Source organism: Alosa sapidissima, chromosome 5, assembly GCF_018492685.1.
Source record: "Alosa sapidissima isolate fAloSap1 chromosome 5, fAloSap1.pri, whole genome shotgun sequence".
NCBI classification, from domain to species: domain Eukaryota; kingdom Metazoa; phylum Chordata; class Actinopteri; order Clupeiformes; family Clupeidae; genus Alosa; species Alosa sapidissima.
Window position 1 is genome coordinate 18329734 of NC_055961.1, and position 19568 is coordinate 18349301.

General features: G+C 41.6%; 2 protein-coding genes across 9 annotated transcripts in view; both read left to right on the plus strand.

Annotated features, from left to right (window-relative positions):
- Positions 1 to 3716, plus strand: part of LOC121709201 (MAP7 domain-containing protein 2-like) — a 37064-nt gene extending 33348 nt beyond the window's left edge. For all 5 annotated transcript variants that reach the window (XM_042092396.1, XM_042092398.1, XM_042092401.1 and 2 more), the window contains one exon: positions 42 to 3716. In XM_042092396.1, coding sequence (XP_041948330.1) covers position 42 — 1 coding nt within the window. In that variant the 3' untranslated portion in view covers positions 43 to 3716. The remainder of the gene's footprint in view (positions 1 to 41) is intronic.
- Positions 3717 to 4536: 820 nt separating this feature from the next.
- Positions 4537 to 19503, plus strand: si:ch211-114c12.2 (uncharacterized protein LOC336578 homolog). Of its 4 annotated transcripts, none has more exons than XM_042092402.1 (8): positions 4537 to 4771; positions 7697 to 7761; positions 9605 to 10405; positions 10931 to 11623; positions 14627 to 14824; positions 17796 to 17859; positions 18239 to 18411; positions 18528 to 19503. In XM_042092402.1, the coding sequence occupies exons 2-7, from the start codon at positions 7721 to 7723 to the stop codon at positions 18389 to 18391; spliced, it is 1950 nt and encodes a 649-aa protein (XP_041948336.1). In that variant the 5' UTR covers positions 4537 to 4771; positions 7697 to 7720; the 3' UTR covers positions 18392 to 18411; positions 18528 to 19503. The 4 variants fall into 4 exon arrangements, 3 of the variants coding, with proteins under 3 accessions (XP_041948336.1, XP_041948337.1, XP_041948338.1); XM_042092403.1 differs by having other exon boundaries at positions 18242 to 18411; XM_042092404.1 differs by having other exon boundaries at positions 9605 to 10372.
- The last annotated feature ends 65 nt before the right edge of the window (positions 19504 to 19568 follow it).

The window sequence follows — 19568 nt, forward strand, 5'->3', positions numbered from 1 at the left end:
ACCTTCTGCTTCTCTCCCTTCTGTTTTTTTTTTCTCCACAGAAGAACTATGCAGTGACTTGATGACCACTCCAGTGTGTGCGTGTTTGGTAGAGCTGAGGGAGTGTGTTTGTGTGTGTGTGAGAGAGAGAGAATGAGAGAGAGAGAGAATATTTGTGTGTAAGATAAGGAACTGTATCTGAGTGTTGAGGGACCTCTAGGTGCAGTTGGGACAAAAATGCAGGATATTTTTGTTTTCCTTTTCCCTCTGAGTCTAGTTTCTCTGAATGTAGTCCCTTTGACTTTCCCTCTGAAGAAATTGCTCGTTATTTGCCTTCAACTTACCCTGCAATGTGTTTGTTTTTAGGACTTTATGACACAATTTATTATCCAACAAAATCATGAATGACCATCCACAAGCGAATGTAAAAGAAAGAAAGCCTGATTGCTTAAGTTACTTTTATACAGATCAGATCATGTCTACTGTCCTATAATGTCTACTCAAAAAATGATCTGCAGTCGAGTTTAACAGTGATGCCTTCTGTAGATGCCTTCTGCCTTCTGTAGATATTTCAGTTATTGAAAGACTAATTGAAATTGATCGTTAGTCATTCTAACAGTGGCGTCTATGGCAAAACAATACTCAAAATGTGAAAGAATATTACAGTATTGAATAAAGATGAAGATGAATAGACTCCTACAATCTCCATTTAGAATGCTCTATTAAAGTTTGTCATATCCTGAGCCAACAGTCATGATCTAAAGCCCATAGTCATGGCCTGAACCAGCAGTCATAGCCTAAGCCCATAGTTGTAGCCTTAGGCCCAGGCTACACTGGGTCTGCAACTAAAGTGCTCCGTTCACATAGCTTAAAAATAGTTTTGGAAGACTGGTCTAAATTTTTTTTACGAACGTACATGTTGCTGTCACATCTGATGTAGGCAGTTCCAGCGATTAGAGTGGAAGCTAATTGTTATAGCCGTCACTAAACGGACCCACTGTAGCCTCCCTTTAAGTCAACAGTGATAGCCTGAGCCTGAGTCATATTTAGTCCACACTCACAGCCCTGCTCCTGTTTAGTCTCCAGCTAAATCCTGGACTTGTGCTGTATGCAGTATTGTGCTTGGCTTTCTGTGATTGGACCAAGGTCTTCTACAGACCTTTGCTGTATACAAGTTTAAAGAGGAGATGGTCCTTTGACACATCCTTGATAGGGAAATCTCCTGTGACTAACAGCTGTCCAGTTTTGTTACTTAAAGATGTGATTTAGTTAAAGAAATCAAGAGTTCCATAGCAGTAAATGTGTTCAGCAACCATCACTACCTTACTTTAATCCTAAAATCCTAGATTACCACTGCAACCATAGAATATTTGATAATTTCCAAAAGATCTGATATATGTTAAACATTTCCAAAAGCTTTGCTATATTTAAAACAGACAGCAGAATGGCAGCTTCTGATGATAGATTTCCCTAGGGTTAGGTTTGGTCAAGTGAAATGGCAGCTTCTGATGAGAGATTTCCCTAGGGTTAGGTTTGGTGAAGTGAAATGGCAGCTTCGGGCGTAGAGTGCTGAGAAATTGCTGTAGCGCACTCGAGGAGGTTACCCTGGCTAATAGTCCGAATAGGCACAAGAAGGACTAGTTTTGGAGAAACATTTTTGTCCTATTTTGTAAGGAGTTTTGAATGTAAATTATGTTTGAGGGAATGTGTGTGTGTGTGTGTGTGTGTGTGTGTGCATGGCATCTGTTTAAAACCTTGTAGACTTGTAGACATTTGTGTTTTGCCAAATATACCAAGTGCCCATGCACCCTGTAACAATTTAACGAATCCTTTGCTTGTCACCAGTGGAGATCAGCAATGTCACCTTTCCTCTAATTAATATGCATCTGTGCTTGTTAAGATCTAAATAGAGTAAATATTATGAATAAGATAAAGTAGGTTGTCTGGTAGTCATTTAGAATATTTAGGCGAAATATGTTTGCCTCAAATGAATATGCTGTCGGGGCAACTCTAAATGTAGAGATGAGATTAGCCCCAACTGCCCCCTCCGTGAGAGGGAACTCCTGCACCTACCCCTGTACCTGGCCCAACTGCCCCCTCAGTGATGGGGTACACCTCTACCTGCCCCTGTTCTTATGGAAGATGTGATGCTTGGGCCGTTCAGATAGGCATGCTGTACACAGACCAAACCCACATGTGACTGCTCATGCTGGACTGATGGTAACATGGTGACGCTTGCTGATATGGATATAATTCAGCCCCTAGTCAATATATCAGGTATGCTTTGGCCATATGTTCAGCGCATTAGGCATGTTCAGTTGTCATAGACCGTATCCAGCTAAACCTTCACTCTTAGATAGCTGTATCCAGCTAAACATGTACTCTAAGCTAGCAGTGTCCAACTAGACCTTTACTCTAAGCTAGCTCTCTCCAGCTAAACCTTCCCTCTAAGCTAGCTGTATCCAGCAAAACCTTCTCTCTAAGCTAGCTGTATCAAGCTAAACCTTCACTCTAGCTGTGTCCAGCTAAACCTTCATTCCATTCTAGCTGAATCCAGCTAAACCTTAAAGACCCCAGGGACTTCGATTGTATTTCCGTGGTGTCGATGTAAGGTGACACCACGGGTTAATGACGAAACACACTGTACACACACACACCTGCGGGTGATCAATCAGTGTTGCTTTCTCTAATTGTAATTAAGATGAAAATATGTGATAGGCCAAAATGTGCAACTTGTAGCAGTAAGATTGAAACTGCATTTCAACCATGCTTGAAGCCTCTATCATCACAGCTTGGGGCTTCATGTTAGCTGATGTTGAATCTAGAACTTTAGTCTAATTCCCATTGTGAACTGATGAATATACCCAGTAGCCTAGTCAAGAGACATTTTGTTAACTGCATACCAATAGTTCTCAGCAGCTCTGAGTGACAGTAAATCGTGTTTTGTTATCACTATATTACTTTATTCAGTGGTCATTCAATAACGTGCCATTTGAAATTGGAGTTGGACAGTATTTGGGTTGCTGTTCAGAATGAGATTCCCTGTATGAAATACTGTAGATGTAAAAGAATCAGAAACATCACGCAATGCTTACAATGCACAAATACTGAAGTAATATCAGTAAAAATACAGTAAAAACCTCTTAATCCAGACGATGGGTTATAAATTAGAGATTTAGGCAGTGTATTCAAATGATAAATACAGTTATTTAGATAGTCTATTTAAACAGCTTTTTAAAAAATTCCCAAGCTTTTCCCTTAGGTCATAGCAAGCATGCTTTACATTCTGAAATGTTACAAAACCCAATTTTTAAAAGTGAGAAAAGCATCTCTGCTAGGGAAACAGACCTTTGTAAGGGCACAATCTGTGATCGGTTAAAACCCAGTGGTCATGTGATGGGCATTGAGGGACTTGTACGGTGTGTGTTGATTGTGATTGTAGGGTGTGTATTTATGTCAAGGCTTGTCCAGGGATGTAACTGTGCCATATAGTGAACGTCAACGTTAGGGTGATTTTGGTTTGTGTTTTTGGAAAAACATCAAGGGATGTTTCTGATTGGTCTGAAGCATGTAACCCCGTCCTTCCAAGGGAGCCAGCCTGTTGCTTCATCAGCATGACGTGCCCACGCCTGTTCAGACCAACCCCATAGCACTGGGGTGATTTGCTGAATAAAGCTAATTACTGCATTGAAATTATGTAAGTAATAATTCTGAATAAACAAAATTCCCAGCTCTGACATTGGAGGCGTCTTTATTGTGTGCTATAGAAGCAGTATTTCACTTTGTGGCTGTGTGTTTTGCATATAGGCGTGGACAAATTTGTTGGTACACTTCCACAACAAAGGAACCCTTCCCTACCCTACCCTACCCTACTCTTCACCAACAAAGGAACCCTTTTTACCCTACTCTTCCACAACAAAGGAACCTTTCTCTACCCTACCTGTCCACAACAAAGGAACACTTCCCTACCCATGATCACGGACCACTAGCAAAGTCTTCGTGGACCACTGGTTGAAAACCCCTGTAGGCCTATAGAAGATATATATTATAATTTAAGTCAGACAACATAAACTGTCTCAGACTCAGAGAGAAAAGACATAACAGAAGGTATTGTTGGACTATCAAACCAAAAATAAATGACTTGGAAATACATTATGTAGAAGCACGAACAGACGTGCACAGGAGAAAAATAATTTCAAGAATGAGATTTGGGCATACTGGTTTAAATAGTACATTGTTTTAAGTGTAGTGTATGTAGCATGCCATTGAATCATGTCCTAGATAGCCTACTGCCATGAGAGGCACCTTAATCATCATTTTGAAGATATGATATGATGATATTTTGCAAAGAAATTCTGGAGATGTATGTTAGGTCTTTTTTACTTTCTTATAATAACTGGATTAATAATTAGATTGTAGGAATAGGGAAATACATTTTTCACACCCACGCTCCATTTCACAAGGTGGCGGTAATGCACCAAACATTGTTTGCCAACCGCCAATAAAAAAAAAAGGAGAGGATTGGTTACTTTTATTTTGGTACAATGTTGGGTAATCGTAGGCGGAAGTTGAGCTGTCTGCTCACGAACGCTGCAGGCCTTAGAACACTGTTCTGTTCTGAAAACAAACATTTGTTGGGCGATCAACGTTGCAGTTCAGTTGTTAGGAAGTTATGAAGTTAGTTGAAGTGTAAATAAAACCGTCAGATTGCTGTTGTTTAACACGTCAATCTTGCCCGTCTTGTGTCGTATCAGACAGCTTCACCTCTCGATTTATATAACGTGGCCCGAAGGTGAGTAGTGCTAGTCATCAGCCTAGCGAAGCTAACGTTATATAGCTAGCTTCGACTAGACAAAGTGTTAAATATCGTGAAATAGAATGTGTCAGTTAAGTTTTTTGTCTCTGTATATGTTTCTATATAACGTTAGTTTAGTTGATGTAAAATCTTAAGTTGCTATACGTCAGTTAACGTTAGGCAGACCGTGTGTTTACGTTGAAGCAACGTTAGCAACAGATAAACGGCCTCGCTAACGTTAATCATCCATAATCCAGTAAAATCATAGTCTGTAAACAGATGTATTTTAAAGCCAATGCTATATTGCTGACAGTGTCCAGAATTGAATCGCAATTGTTAAATGCCGTAGCATAACCTATATATAGCTCACAGTTCCGTCATTCCTTTTGCTGACATATCGTTTTGGGCTAGCGTAACGTTAGCGTTTGCTCGTTACGTCAGTGAACTTAACCTTTTGCCTCCTCCACTTAGCAGGTTAATGTTACCTGTATTCTAAACTTAATGTTACCTGTATTACAAACGTGATTTTATTGGCCGGTCATTCTTCACCTAATAATGACTGTCATGCAACTAAAGTAAAAACAATTACCATCGTGTAAGGCGTTATCTTGTGTAGCTTCGTAAAAACGTTCTAATGATATTTCTCACCCTGTGTGGTCTCCTTCAGTGGGTTAAAATCCACCGCTTTATTGTGTTTCATTGTGTTGGATGCTTCATCAAGGATTGACAAGATGAATATATTTTTATTTTGACCTAGCGATGCAATGATTTCTTGCAGTGTAGAGTTACGATCTGTACACATACGACACAGAAGTCTGGTGCAAAAAAATATATATTTGAATCTATTTTTAAGTGCACAGACAATCAGCACGTCCATTACGGACACCACGACTACGTTGACCCTTGCCACCACCTGTTGGGCAAAGGTCGAAGTATGGTCTTATTGGACACTGTTGTGCAAACTTAGACGCACCGCCATGCAAAGACGCATCTTTGACTATCACTGTCAATAGATCGATTGTCATCTCCTAAATGCAGATATTCTGCTTCAGAAGTAGAATCAGTGAAATATTATCTGTTTTAATTTACTTGGACACCATGAACAGAATGGCTTTCACATCAGTGCAAACAAACACGCTTCTTCTCATGTGGGATCCACTATTTACTTCCTGTTATTCCACTTTGAATAACAACATGACATGACAAAAGTCTGGATGTCTGCCATCTAGTGGTAGAAAGTCATGAGATTTTGAATCTATCGTCTATTTTAATCAGTGGTATTGTTTGTGGCAAGTTTGTAACTTTGGTGCTAAGGGGGTTAAAGTCAACAATAAAGTCTATGGGGTCAGTACCAAATGTAGTCAAGAAAGACACAGAATAAAGGCAAAGTGACTCACACAGAAGACAAAAAAATACAGCACTGTACAGTAAAATGCAGTCTGATATGATTTAGGCCCCGTTCACACGGAGACGCTTTTTGGGTTAAACGCACCGATTTTGCTTCGTCTTGGCCGATCGTCCAAACGAATCCTGTAAACGCACTGCCCGTAACCACACTTTTTTGAAACCTGGTCCCAGGGTGGAAAAATCTGAAACCGTAGCCCTTGTGCGTTCGTTTGGACGGCGAAACCGCATACTTCCCTATTGATGATGTCAGCACCACACCTCAGCTACCCTGGACTTGACACTTATTGCCTAACAATACTAGTTTTCATACATGACATTACCTACGATTACACTCAGTAGGATAAATATCACAACTGGTGCTGCGCAGCGCCAATAGCTTATGACTTGGTGGACTGAACAGTGTTTTTCCCAGTGTTTTTTTGATGCATTCTAACTACTGTCAGTGACGCGAGAGAACTAGTCAGAAGTTATTAGGGAAGTGCGGTGTAAGTTTAAATTAATTTGTGCGTAGTGCCGGTGTCATTCATTTATTTTACATGTCTTGCAACATAAATACATGCATTCACAGTCTAGTGAAGTCAGATATGAGCATACAGAGACGCTTAGAACTCATGTTAAGCTGATGGTAGCGCACTAAATGTGAATGCGCGATTTGATGCGGCCAAAAGTATTGACTGTTACTAACGAAGGTATTATAGCAATATTATAAATGTGCCGACGGAATAACCTAGAACTTGGGTAGGCCTAGCGTTTAGTAGCCTAGCCTATGCGGTGATGGCCAAAACTAATGTGAATCGCGGACTATCCTACAACCAAAGAAAGTAAAGGAGATTATTTGTACCTGCGTTAGCCAAATAAAGGACGGGACTGCACCCTTCACAAACCGTAAAAATGAAGTTTATGAGTTTTACAGTTGACTACAGTTGACAGTTCACCATCAGTCCACACAAACAATTCTGGTTTCCTTGCACTAGCCCTTTTCGCCGTAGCCTATTCTGTCTGTTTATAGCCTACAGCGCGCAAGCTTTGGTCAATTTCTGTAAAGAAACAGTGCCACCTATAGGCCTGGGATATGAAGTAACGTGTTGAGTCGTCTCTGTTGAGATGGATCCGTTTGGACGCAAATATTCTTGATACGGTTTCAGGGAAGACGGAGGGAAAAAAGTCTGTTTGGTACATGTGGACTAGGCCTTAAATCACATGTTGACTTATCTCTCTCTTAATTTGATCATTAAAAGGTCCCCAGATGGTAAGACACTTAGGGTGGTTGTCTGACAGAGTATACTGCAGCTCTTCAAGGTGTAGACAAGAAACCATGTCATTTAGCCATTTTTTTTAAAGCAAGGTGGGAAGACTGATTTCCACTCTCTCAGGGTAACCCTTTTTGCTATGTCCATACGTAGCAATAAGGGCTTGTTGTAATGCTATTAGGAGAGTCTTTCTTGACTGGAATGTTGGCAGTGGTGAAACGTGTTTGTGTGTTTTTCCGCCCCTCAAATGTCTCTTTTTCCACAGAGAGGGCATATCTGAAGCTGAGACATGGTGAGACCGCGTACAGGATCACCTCGAATGAAGCACAGGTTAAGGCTCCGCCCTCTTTCTCTTTTTCTCTCTTACTTCCTCTCCCTCTCTGTTTTGAGATACTTCCTCATTTTAACATCAGACTGTTTTAAAAAGTGTGCAGTTATAAATTCCTTCTGGGAAAGTGTGCAATTATGAATTTCTGTTTCCAGACCTGGAAAAGTATGGATATTTGGGAGAAAGTCTTGGAAAAAGTTGTGAATTTCTGGCCTACTTAGAAATATATTCCGCTATTCAGAGTAGCCTTTAAGACAATTGTTATCCTACTACTCACTTGTGGCCTCAACCTAATAAAATCATATTTTTTCGCGGAAGCCTGGATGTTACCCTTGATTGTTTCACAGGGCTCAACATTAACTTTTAAAAGTTGTGAGGTTTTGGTTGCCATCATTAATGGCCTGTTATTTGTTTGCATACTAAAATAATGATGACTCTAATTAGTCTTTAGACACTCATTTGAATTTATTTCACCAAGGGATGCACAATATATTGGCGGACGATATATTATTGGCCGATAAGTGAAAAAAATAAAATATTATTATCTGTCCATATTACCAAGAAAATATGCTAACCATTCCTGCTTCAGTTCCAGACAGGTCCTCATTATAGGTTATTAAAACCATCGGGGCTAACCCCTTTAATTTCTCCTGCAGCAGGTTGTGCGCAACAGAGTAGACGGACATAAGAGAGGCTATTGTCTGAGGAGTTGCAGCTTTATTCAGTTACCCGCAGTTGAAACTAAACATAAGTTTCCCTCACAAACTCTGATTTGGTCGCTATATCTTTTTCCCAGTTTGGCAGTTTATGAGTGTTTACTCCTAAATGAAAACGATTCATACACTGTCGCTAGCCACTCACTCCTAATTCACTGACGCCAGGTTCACTTAAAGGAGCCACACATAGGGCTAGGATACTGCTATTTTGTTGACTGCTGTACCATTGAGCACAATTATGAGTAGTGATGGGCAAATGAAGCTTTGGTGAACCACTGAACCACAGGAGTGTGAACCTAGCGACACTAGCTGAAAAGCAAAAAGATGGCCGCCACACATACATTTTTCAACATAAAAGTCCTTAGCAAACCAATATTTTTGGTTACATATACTGGTTTGGGTAAGGACTTGTATGTTGAAAAATCTACATGTGGCAGCCATATTGGATTTTTTCATTAGTGTTGCTAGCTTCACACTGCTGTGGTTTAGTGGTTCACCAAAGCTTCATTTGCCCATCACTAATTATGAGTCCTATCGATCATTGGTGGTAGGAAAAAATTACTGCAATTAAATGATGCTTATTAAATGCTGCCCCTCAATCACTTTTCACAATGTTTTTTTCAAGAGCAATATTATTGGTTATCGTATCAGTATTGGCCACAACAAACCAATAAATATCGGTTATTGTTATCTGCCCTAAAATTCCATATCGGTGCCATCTAATTTCACCTTTATTTCACATAGCCTGTTTCATGACCGAATAGAGGGAAAAGAGATGATGTGTATAATATGTTCTTTACAAAAGAGAACTATAGTATATAGTAGTTCTAAAGTAGTGTATAATACTTCTCTGAGGTTATGAAAAATGGCCTTTCAGTAAATCTGACGGTTCAGAATGTTGACTGCAGTTGGCACAGGTGTCTTTCTGTACGGCTTGGGTTTGTTTGTTACTTCCACCCATTGGAACAACTTGTCAGTTACATCCTGCCTGTGTAAACAGTGGTTTTAAAGATTGATATGAAAAAGTAAAGATTGTGATGTTGATGTCAGTCTTCGCAAATGCTATGTAAAGTCTGTAGCCTTTCTTTCATAAGATATCCTGATGTGTTATACTTGTGTTTCTCACTAGATCCTACATGAGTGACTTCGGTTCTCAGAATGGTGGAGAACATCCCCGGCCCTTCCGTAGTGGTAGAGGAGGCGGTCCTGGGAAGGCCCCTCCCAGTTGGAGAGAGGCTCCTAACAGGGGCCGCAAGGCCCCCTACCCTGACAGACAGTCAGCGCCATGGCAACAGAAGAGCCCTCAGGGCCGGGACCGTGGACAGTCTTCCTGGCAGACCAAGAGCCAGGAGAGTTACATGGGATACGCTTCCCAGCCCTCCGACAGCCACCGTCACTATGGAGACCCAGCAAACAGACCAGGCCCTGCCCAACGCAGACCTTCACCCCATGAACCCGCCTCAGGCCGATCGCACCACAGGCAGTATGACGGAGGACCTCGAAGGTTTGACTCCCGCCCCCCGATTCCAGACCATCGGAGCCACAAGCAGGTCCATCCACAGCCCCCCCATCACAGGAGTCCCTTCCGGCCCCCCACCAGACAGGAGGAGCGGCCCTGGGGCAGGTCCCAGTCTCCCAGCTACCCCTCCCGGCCTCCGCCCAAACCCCAGCATGTCAGCCAGGCAGGAGACAGAGGCCGTGGCAGGGGCAGAGGTCGCCGGGGCCGTGGTTCTGGTAACGGCTGTGGTAGGGAGACTTTCTGGGGTGAGAGAGGCCCAGACAGGAGCCACCCTTACACCAGCACTCGACCCCACCACCCTCAGCCACGGAATGGCGAGGGCCGCTGTCCGTCTGACTCCCCCTTGAGAAAAGAGCGAGAGTTTCACAGCCGAGAGAGGTACCAGAGTCCTCAAGTTGTGGTGCAAGCTGGGTAAACAAAGCAAGTCCAAATTAAGGGGCGCAATACTCAAGCCTGTGCCGAAAAATGGTGTTGACGAATTAAGAGAGGAGGCACAATGTGAAAGTGGGAGGTGGATAAAATGTAGAAAATATTCACTGTGCAGGAATTGGAAAAATATATCCGCTTATTCCAAAAGCTCCATAGTCATGGCTTTGCTGAAGTATATGCTTCATTTCTAAGCTGTTCTTCAAGAAGATGAGATGTTAACCCTCAATGGAGCAGTTCATGACCCATAAGCAAAAGCAGAAAAAGAGAAATAAGAAAGGATGGCCCTTTGCTGCTTTGATGAAGTCATTTGATGTTAGGATGCTTTCAGGAAATGGAGTATGAAGCTTTACACTAGTTTAAGGGATCGTAACTGTCCCCTAACATCATGGTAAAACAGTAAACCAGTGGGAAGTGTGGAAGGCAGGCTGGGCCTTACCCTCTGTGTTAATGATAACTGTAACCCCCCTCTCCCATTTATTGATTGTTTTGTTTGTAATGGATGTGCAGGTGGTCTTCATCCACTGGGAGGGATTGCAACGAGAGGAGAAGCCGAGAGAGGGAGCGCATGGGGTCAGGCCGCCATGGTAACGAGCCAGAGCACTGGCCACCCCCTAACCCTTCTCAGTACAGGCCCCCACCACACACGCCCTCATGGAAAGCTGGACCACCTCCTGGGCCTCATCTCTCAAAGCCATCAGCTGCACGGAGATTCCAGAGCCACCAGACCCCGAGAGGTCCTGACAGAGGAAGCTCTGGCTACAAGCGGAAGTATCCAGAAATGCTGGAACAGCCACGCCCACCCCCGCCTCTTTTCAGGCATTTTCGACGGGACCCATCAGTGGCCCCTCCCCTCAGAGGCTTTGGGGGGCGTGGCTTGTCTTTACGTGACAAGAGCCGCCTAATGAAGAACCGGAAATTTCGTGAGGAGTCTGTTGCCCGTTTTAAGACGATGCCCCCTCCTCCCCCTGCCATAAGAGGGCGCCCTGCCCCGCTGCAGAATCGCATGGCCTACAGACCGTTTCCCCGGCAACAGACAACAGAGCATCATGAGGCAGCCCCAGCCAGGAAGTTTCCCAAAAGGTCAAGCCCTTCCAGGAAAGCCAGCTCCGATCACAGCCCAGACTCTGAGAACCCTGTGTCTGATGGCGATCAAGATCAGCCCAGATCACCCCAATACCGGCGATCCTCCAGCCGGCACAGGTATGGTATCCCTCCCTACCCTCCACCTTAACAGCTAACAGACCACACCTTTGGCCTTGTTCCAAATCCTACCGACGGCCACGTCATGCTTATAGGCTCCTGTTCTGCTATCTGCATATCTAATTACCGACCTAAGAGCAAACAACAAAAAAGCTGGCTACTGTTAAGTTTCAGAGACGTCGCCGTTTACAGCTATAAGGGGCTGGTGAAGTAAAGGAATGAAAACTGAGTAATGAGAAAAACAGACCAGATTTTTTTTGAGTGATACGTGGTGAAGCATGGTGATAACCAGCAGGTTTGAAGATGGAGAGGGATCACTCATTTCAACCCAGAAGTCAACCTACAGGGTCATCAGCAGACTATCCAGAATCCAGGAATGTCTTCCCCCAGCTTGCAATCAGAGACCAGGACGAATTAATTGATCCTGCGTATACACATGTAACTGTTCACTCCGGTAACTGTGCAAGCAGAGAAGCTGTTCTGTGTACTTCCATAACAAACTCCGGGGCTGGGATGTCGTCACCAGTGTCACTGAAATTATGATGTTGCCCGTTCTTCTGTAATGTAACAGCGTGAGATGCAAATGAAAGACTCCCCACCCAGTGGCCTCCACCCAACCCCAACATGGTCAGAGCTTTGGAGGACGGTGAATGAAGATTGCGAGGAAAGAAAGTATATAAATGCATGGAGAGTCCTTTCAATGGTGTTGCGAATTAAGTTTGGTCTTCATCTGCACAAAGTTCAAGTACAGCACTAGGCTTTTATTGGACCTCTACATCTGGAAAAACTACCCCTGTCATTCAGTCAGAGTTAGAATTTTTTGACTGAGGTACCCTTCGTCATTATGTAGCTTAACACCTGACTATCCCTTTGCCATGTTATAAGTTAACACCTGGCCAACCGTTAAGCACCCTTTGCCATATTAATATATCTGAACAGCTGAAACAAAAATTGAATTGAACTAAAGCAGCTTATGCAAGATGGTTCTTGATGTCTGAAGACTATATCTGATCAAATTCTACTACAGTGACTCGGAGATTCTGCAGCAAGCCCTGATGGACCCCACTGATACCCAAAGTCACTAGCATTGGTATTTTCAGTACATCTGATTCATGACTTGTGAATTTTGCAGAGTATAGTGCAGTGGCAAGAAGATCACTGTAGGCCACTGTAGTCATGGACTATGGAATATAATTTATTACCAAGACCAAGATTCAGTATGGCTGATATTTTATGAACCGATAGAGGAATTGAATATGTACCATTCCATTTAAGCCCACCTGTTTCCTTCTGATTGTTATAAATTAGCTACGAAGCATTAGGCACCCCCTCTGTTCAGAAAAGTGGAAGGTCCATGCACAAAATGACCGATCGCATTTCTGTCCCAGAAGAACCGGTGAGGAATGAAGAATTAAACTTCTTCGACTTCACACATCAGATCTGGTGCCCCCACATTGTCTGAATCTGTTGTTTCTGCTACCCAAGTAACTGTGACCATTTGGACTGTGAGTCCTCACCTGCTCCTGGCTCTTCAAGCAATCAATCCAAGATGGCACTTATACCAAATGCCAAGACTGAAGTTGACCATGACCTAGATTAAAGCATGGTGAAACAGGCCACTTGATTAAACTTCATATGAGTGGAACAAAGTGGTTTGAAGCTAATGAAGATCTTAATCAAGCTGATGTTGGCAAAGAACCGCGTGGAGGCGTAACGTTGCAGAGAGAGAAGTCAAGACTCTATAACTACACAATGGATAAATCAGAACATCATCAAGGTATCCCATGTAGCGACTCCGAAACAAACGGTAAATCAGAACCTAGACGATGGGTAAATCAGAACATCATCAATGTATCCCGTGTAGCAACAATCAGATGATGAGGAAATCAGAAAATCAACAATGTTTCCCATGCAGGGACATGAAGTCTTGAATCCCCTTAAGTCAAGCCATGCGACAGAATATCTGCCTTGGTAGCCAAGATTTTATGATCCCTTTTGCTAAGAGGCATATTGAGAATGGACTAACTCAGAGTTATGGTTGCTGCTCTATACAAACGACACAACACACCTATGGCATGGCTATATGTTTGAAGTACCCTTGAGATGAAGTACACACAAGTTTAACCAAGAATCAGAGGAAGGAACCTCTCCGGAAGCCTCTCTGAAGGAACAAGAGAAACGATTGATGGACGGATAAGGAATAGGCTAGTTTGGAACCAGCTCACCACCCAATCCCCCACCCTGCCAGAAGGCTTCTAGCCATGCTGACATACAAAAGTGCTTGAGGTCTTTAAAAGCTAGAGAAACGATGGATGGACGGATAAGAAATAGGCTAGTTTGGAACCAGCTCACCACCCAATCCCCCACCCTGCCAGAAGGCTTCTAGCCACGCTGACATACAAAAGTGCCTGAGGTCTTTGAAAGCTAGATAACTCGCAAGATGCATTTTTTCCTGAAAAAGGGGATTGGTTAAGTTCATCTACCTTGGCTACATTTTTTGCAAGACCAGAGGTTACTCACAAAAACACACAACCTTGACCGCCCCTCCCCCCGTTTGATGTACAATCATAATGATACAGAGCTTGGAGTTTGGAGTTGTTTGGTGTAAGTATATGTAAAAAACTCATTGGTTGTCCTTTTTTAGTGTTGGAGGGCCTTTAAAGAGATGAGATGCTATAGAGAACGTGTCGTGTGTCTGCCTTTCAAAAGTATAGATTGCAAATATAAAGCCTTTTAATAGTTTTAAATTATTAAAAACTTGACAGCAATTTTAGAAAATGACAGTAGTCCCACCCTTATACTTTCATGCGTACATGTTTTAAAAAGTTATCCAAACTGTTGAACATACCCTCTAACACACTTTCATTATAGTTAATCCATTCCCTTTATCCTGCAAAAGATACCTTTTTGTTCTGTTCCGTTATGTGTGAAGTGGGGGGATTTTCTTGTTGTCTGATTATTTTGTGACTCCATTTTCTGTGGGACTCTGATATATCCACTTAGCCCAATCCCATTGGACCAGCATCTTCCAAGTGATCTGGTGGTGGTGTCCCATTGGCAGGCTGAAAATGACGGGGATTGTGATGACCAGGGAGATGCTAAAGAGACTTCGGATATCCAGAGTGACCTCATCAGTGGTCCACAGGAGCCACCACCTGAGGCCACTGCCCCGGCACAGGATCAAAGCCTTCAAAACAAGAGGTGTGTGCTAAGCCCAGCGGGGTGAGGAGTTAACAGGTGGCTCAGTGGGTTTATAATCGTTCCTATCACATGGCAAACAGGTGATGGCTAGCGATGCTAATTTTTATTTAATTTGAAAACAAATAGCCAATGCTCGTTAATAGGGGTGTGACGATACACTCAGCCTATGAGACGATGCGTGATATTGGGTTCCCAAGAAAAAGACGAGACGATGTTTTAACTCTATTTTTTAAGAAATCTTCAATGATGAAATAAATCACTGGAAAAATAGCCTTTTATAGACTGAAAGTCACAGAATGCAAAACAATCCAGGTGTACTATATTTTGAAAAATTTTAATGAGTGATATTTATTTCAAACCGAGTACAAGTAGTCTATTTACATTTGTTTACTTGCCGATATTGATATTGCTACCAAAAAGAATTGTTAGGCTAGCATAAAAATGCATTGAATTAGAATACGTTTTCTTTTTTTTTTTTTCAACAAGCCTAAAAATAAATAATAGTGAGTATCACATAAAATATGAAATAGCAGGATATTTCAAACTGAAATGTTTCTACATTTCAATGTCACCTCATTTAATTTCAACAAATTATCAACAAGACTATTTTGCACTGCCTCCACCTTATCTCTCCATAGTTAGTAAAATCAGACAAGTTACCATAAGACTGTCTGTAGACACTTCTAAAAGGGGTGTGGCTCATGTGTGACATCATTCCCTCCACAGAGTTTTGTTTTCCATCAACTCTCGGTGAAGTGTAGTCTGGCTTTCACCAGACCAAGCTCAATCTTTTAAGATTGAACATTGGTCTGGGGAGTACGCTATGTATTTTCTACTGCACAAGAGGCGTGATCAACGGGCACAGTTCAAATGACTCTGTACGCAATTGGATAGTCATTCACCAATCTGACCAACGAACCAGGGTGACGTTTGCAGAGTGACGCGAAATCTCTGGTTTAAACCTGCCAATAGCGCGCCAGGTGGATAAGCCAGCTTGTGATTGGTCCCGGCAAAATTGTAACGGAAGCAGCAGAAAGAGATGCACGGGTTTCTAGCCTGAGCTGCAGGACGGAAAAGAAATCGCCGTCAGATCAGTCTGAGCTCACCCAGCCTAGGTGAGGTGCAGAGCTACAGTAACATGCAAGCCACCAAGTGTATGCCACTTGCACAGGTTAGGTGAGCTATATTTTCAATGGAGAACCATTTGTGCGATGGTATTAGGCTGCGTAGATTCAACACGGATCCATAAGGCGGGGATCACATTGGCAAGCGGCAGCGGCTAACGCAACGCTCAGACCATAACACGTTTTATCTCGTTCCTAAGTAACACAAACGGTTTGTCAATTGAATCGATCGTGTTGCGCTTTGAAAAAGGTTGAACCAAGTTCAACGCTCAGCTTGTTCAACGCTAGCGTTACACCAGCGTTGCCACCGTTCCGCTGCCGAACCATAGAGAACAATAGGAAACCTGCCTCTTGCCGCTGGCTAATGTGATCCCCGCCTAAATCTTGCTAACTTTATGTTTTTCAAGTCAGCTGTGCAAGACCGAAATAAGCGCAGTGGCACATGGAAGCATAGGCTTTCTTAAGGTAGCGGTTATGTAAGGGATAATGTATAGAACGCTGGTCATTATTGGGAAAATAAGTCCCGACAGGTCTTGTTCTGTGCCCTGAAGGGACTTATTTTCCCAATAATGACTGGCGTTCTATACATTATCCCGCAAAACAATAAATTCCCCACGATATGACTATTTAGCCTACATAGCCTAGGCTATAACCTATTTGTTACCATGTAACACACGCTGAACTTGAATCAAACATTCTTTAGAACACAGCTGATCAACCGTCTGCTTTTCGCTTTTGAATGAAGTTCCAGTAGTTGCGGAGTGATATGAAAGACCTGAATTAGAAGCACAAAATTAGAAGCCTCTAGTCGAAAATAATGACCGCTAGAACTTTGGGAAATCCCATTCAAGTCAATGGAGCGTTCTACTTGCATTGTGAAGAGCTGTGTAATAAGCTACAGTGTTTTAGGGGAAACGGTGTAATTGAGTGGTATCATTGTTTCCAGCAGATACCCAAAATGCTGCTACACAAAAAATGTAAAAGTAGCTGGGGCATCTTCTATGCAAACTTTGTCAGACTCATCAGTCATGCTGGCTACAGCTGAATACTACTCCACAAGACAGATTTTACTAGGGCTGTCAATCGATTAAAAAAATTAATCTAATTAATTACATACTCTGTGATTAATTAATCTAAATTAATCGCATATATGTTTTTTGCTGTGAAAGTATTTTAAATATTTAAATTCAAATGAATCATTGAATAATCAGCATTAGTGACATTAAAGTTCAAAAACTCTTTTATTATTATTTTAATAATGGCCATAATAATCTATGATATGACCTAATATGCTGAGGAAATAAATTCAAAAGTGCTTCGGGAAGAAGTTTTTTTTATCACATACATTGCAGAGGACTTTATTTTAATTAACACTTTATTATTATCAACACCATCAAGCCGTTTTTGAAAAGTAAATGTTCCAATCAATGATCTAGGCAGCACATTTTCTTCTCTCTCCTTCATTTTACAGTCTAATGGTTACTGACTACAACGGCTCGGGGTCAAAGGTCATACAGAATCGATTAATCTGCGTTATTTTTTTTAATCCGTTATTTTTTCTCAAATTAATTAATCAGTTATTTTGACAGCCCTAATTTTTACCTTGACGAGAAATATCGTAACGTTGTAGTATCACAAGATCTCGTCACACCCCTACTCAAGCATTAACCACAGTTAATAACAACAGTGCTTGGCTCTGGCAAGCCATCCTGAGGGCCAGAAAACTGTTTTAGCTGGTTAAGGTAGAAGATCGATTTAGCAGTTTAAGGCACCATATAGTCATTCCAAACTGAGGGATATTTAGCAAGGGTTAGCTGGGCTTAATTTTTGTCATATGTCTCCTGCAGGCTTGTCAGACGACCACTTATGAGTCTAAAGACCGTTAGACCTCTGAGGAAGTTTGGACAGCTGGTGAGTAGATCCTAGGTCCCTCTTCACACAAAAATGGAAATGTCCTTCATTCACTGATTCGCTTCGTCCGTAAACTTGAAGTGAACGGACAAAAAATGGATGAAATGAATGCAGAGTATAGACAGAAGGCCCTATCTTTATGTTTGTAATGTTGAGCATAAATTATCCTTAACACACACATTTACAAAATCAATATTAGGAATTAAACCTATGGATGAGTTTACACCAAAACCAAAGTCATTCAATGTTTTTAATCATGATGATACTGAACATGATTTTCTTTTTGGTTTCTTTTTGGTAAACCACCTTGCATTGTTATTGTAAATTGCTTTTTCAGCGGCCATGTTGACTTTGTTATCCATTTTGTTTATCCATTCAGCAGGCTATTGTGGCAACGAGGCGCAGCCACAGCATAGTCTCTAAGTACCGCCTCCTGCGTCAGAGGGCTCCGCCCGTGCCTGTGCCTCCGCCTGCTCCTGCGCCTGCTCCTGTCAGCCAAACACAGCAGAGCACCAGCCACCGGCGCTGGTGATATCTGACGGTGCTATAAAGGTGATCTTTTGCTCAGATATCCACTTGAAATGTGGTGACAAATTGTTGTGTATGTGTATTTGTGTGTATGTGTATTTGTGAATGATTTTCTTAAATTATATATGTTTGTTTTATAGGCTTTCAGAAGACACTTTTCCTTTCTTGGATACACACTGTTCGTTGCTGGAGAGATTGAAAATCCTTTTCTTGAGGCTGAAGAATAAAATCTTTTTAAAACTCGTCATTAATAAAGAGTTAATTATCTGTCTTTCTGGTAATTTGATTGTATATTCACAAATGCCCCATCATTCAAACTGATACGATTCTTTAATTTGATTGTGGAACCGTGGCTGTTAAAGTTTAAGTTTGACTGTAATTCTTTTTTATTTTTGAAATGAACATACTGAAAACGTGATGGGGAAATGGTTTAGCTGCTAAAACATAATCTCTTTTAGTATTCTTAGAGTGATTTTATTTATTTTGTGTTTAAAAAGCATTTTGTCTGCCTAACAGTATTGGCATGTGATTTTATTTTTATTTCTTTATTGGAAACAAATCTGGGTATTTCAGTTATTTTTGTGAGGGTTTTGCAGACAAAGTGGACTTCTGTACAGTTATTTAAAATGCCACTTTATCAACAGATCACCATTTGTACTATTGGGACATAAATATGTCACATGCAATTGTATAAAAACCAAAAAAAGAAAGTTATAAAAAATGTATAATTTATCTAGTAAAAAATCATCCTGTATCCATGAAGCAGAAATGATCAATGTGTAGGTTTATTAAACCATACATCATGGAAATTAATCTGGCATTCTTATCCTGGTAATTATCCTGGTATTTTTTTCTGTCCCGTTTAAGCAATTTCATAATTGTCTTCCTTTTTGTCAAGAGAAAACCATGTAAAAACGGGATGTGAGCTGTTTTGTCTATATGTATATATACTAAATTCATACACATGCATTAGTATGGTTGCAGGACTGTCCTTTGAAAGTTTTGTTCAGTATTGTTGCACAAAAAGGCTGTAATAAGATAAGCAATCGTTTTCCTTTTTTTTTTAAAGAGAATATTGCCTAAAACAGATTTTGCAATAAATCATTTTGTCCAACATCAAGTCTGTTAGTCATAACCTACGTCAGTGGTGGTTACCTGGTCTGGCTTTGGGACCCCCAGTT

Excerpts from the sequence above, each read along its gene's own strand:
- si:ch211-114c12.2 (XM_042092402.1), top strand. The coding sequence starts at position 7,721 with ATGGTGAGACCGCGTACAGGATCACCTCGAATGAAGCACAG. Across the intron at positions 7,762-9,604 it reads TCACCTCGAATGAAGCACAG|ATCCTACATGAGTGACTTCG; the intron begins GTTAAGGCTCCG and ends GTTTCTCACTAG. Across the intron at positions 14,825-17,795 it reads CAAAGCCTTCAAAACAAGAG|GCTTGTCAGACGACCACTTA; the intron begins GTGTGTGCTAAG and ends TGTCTCCTGCAG.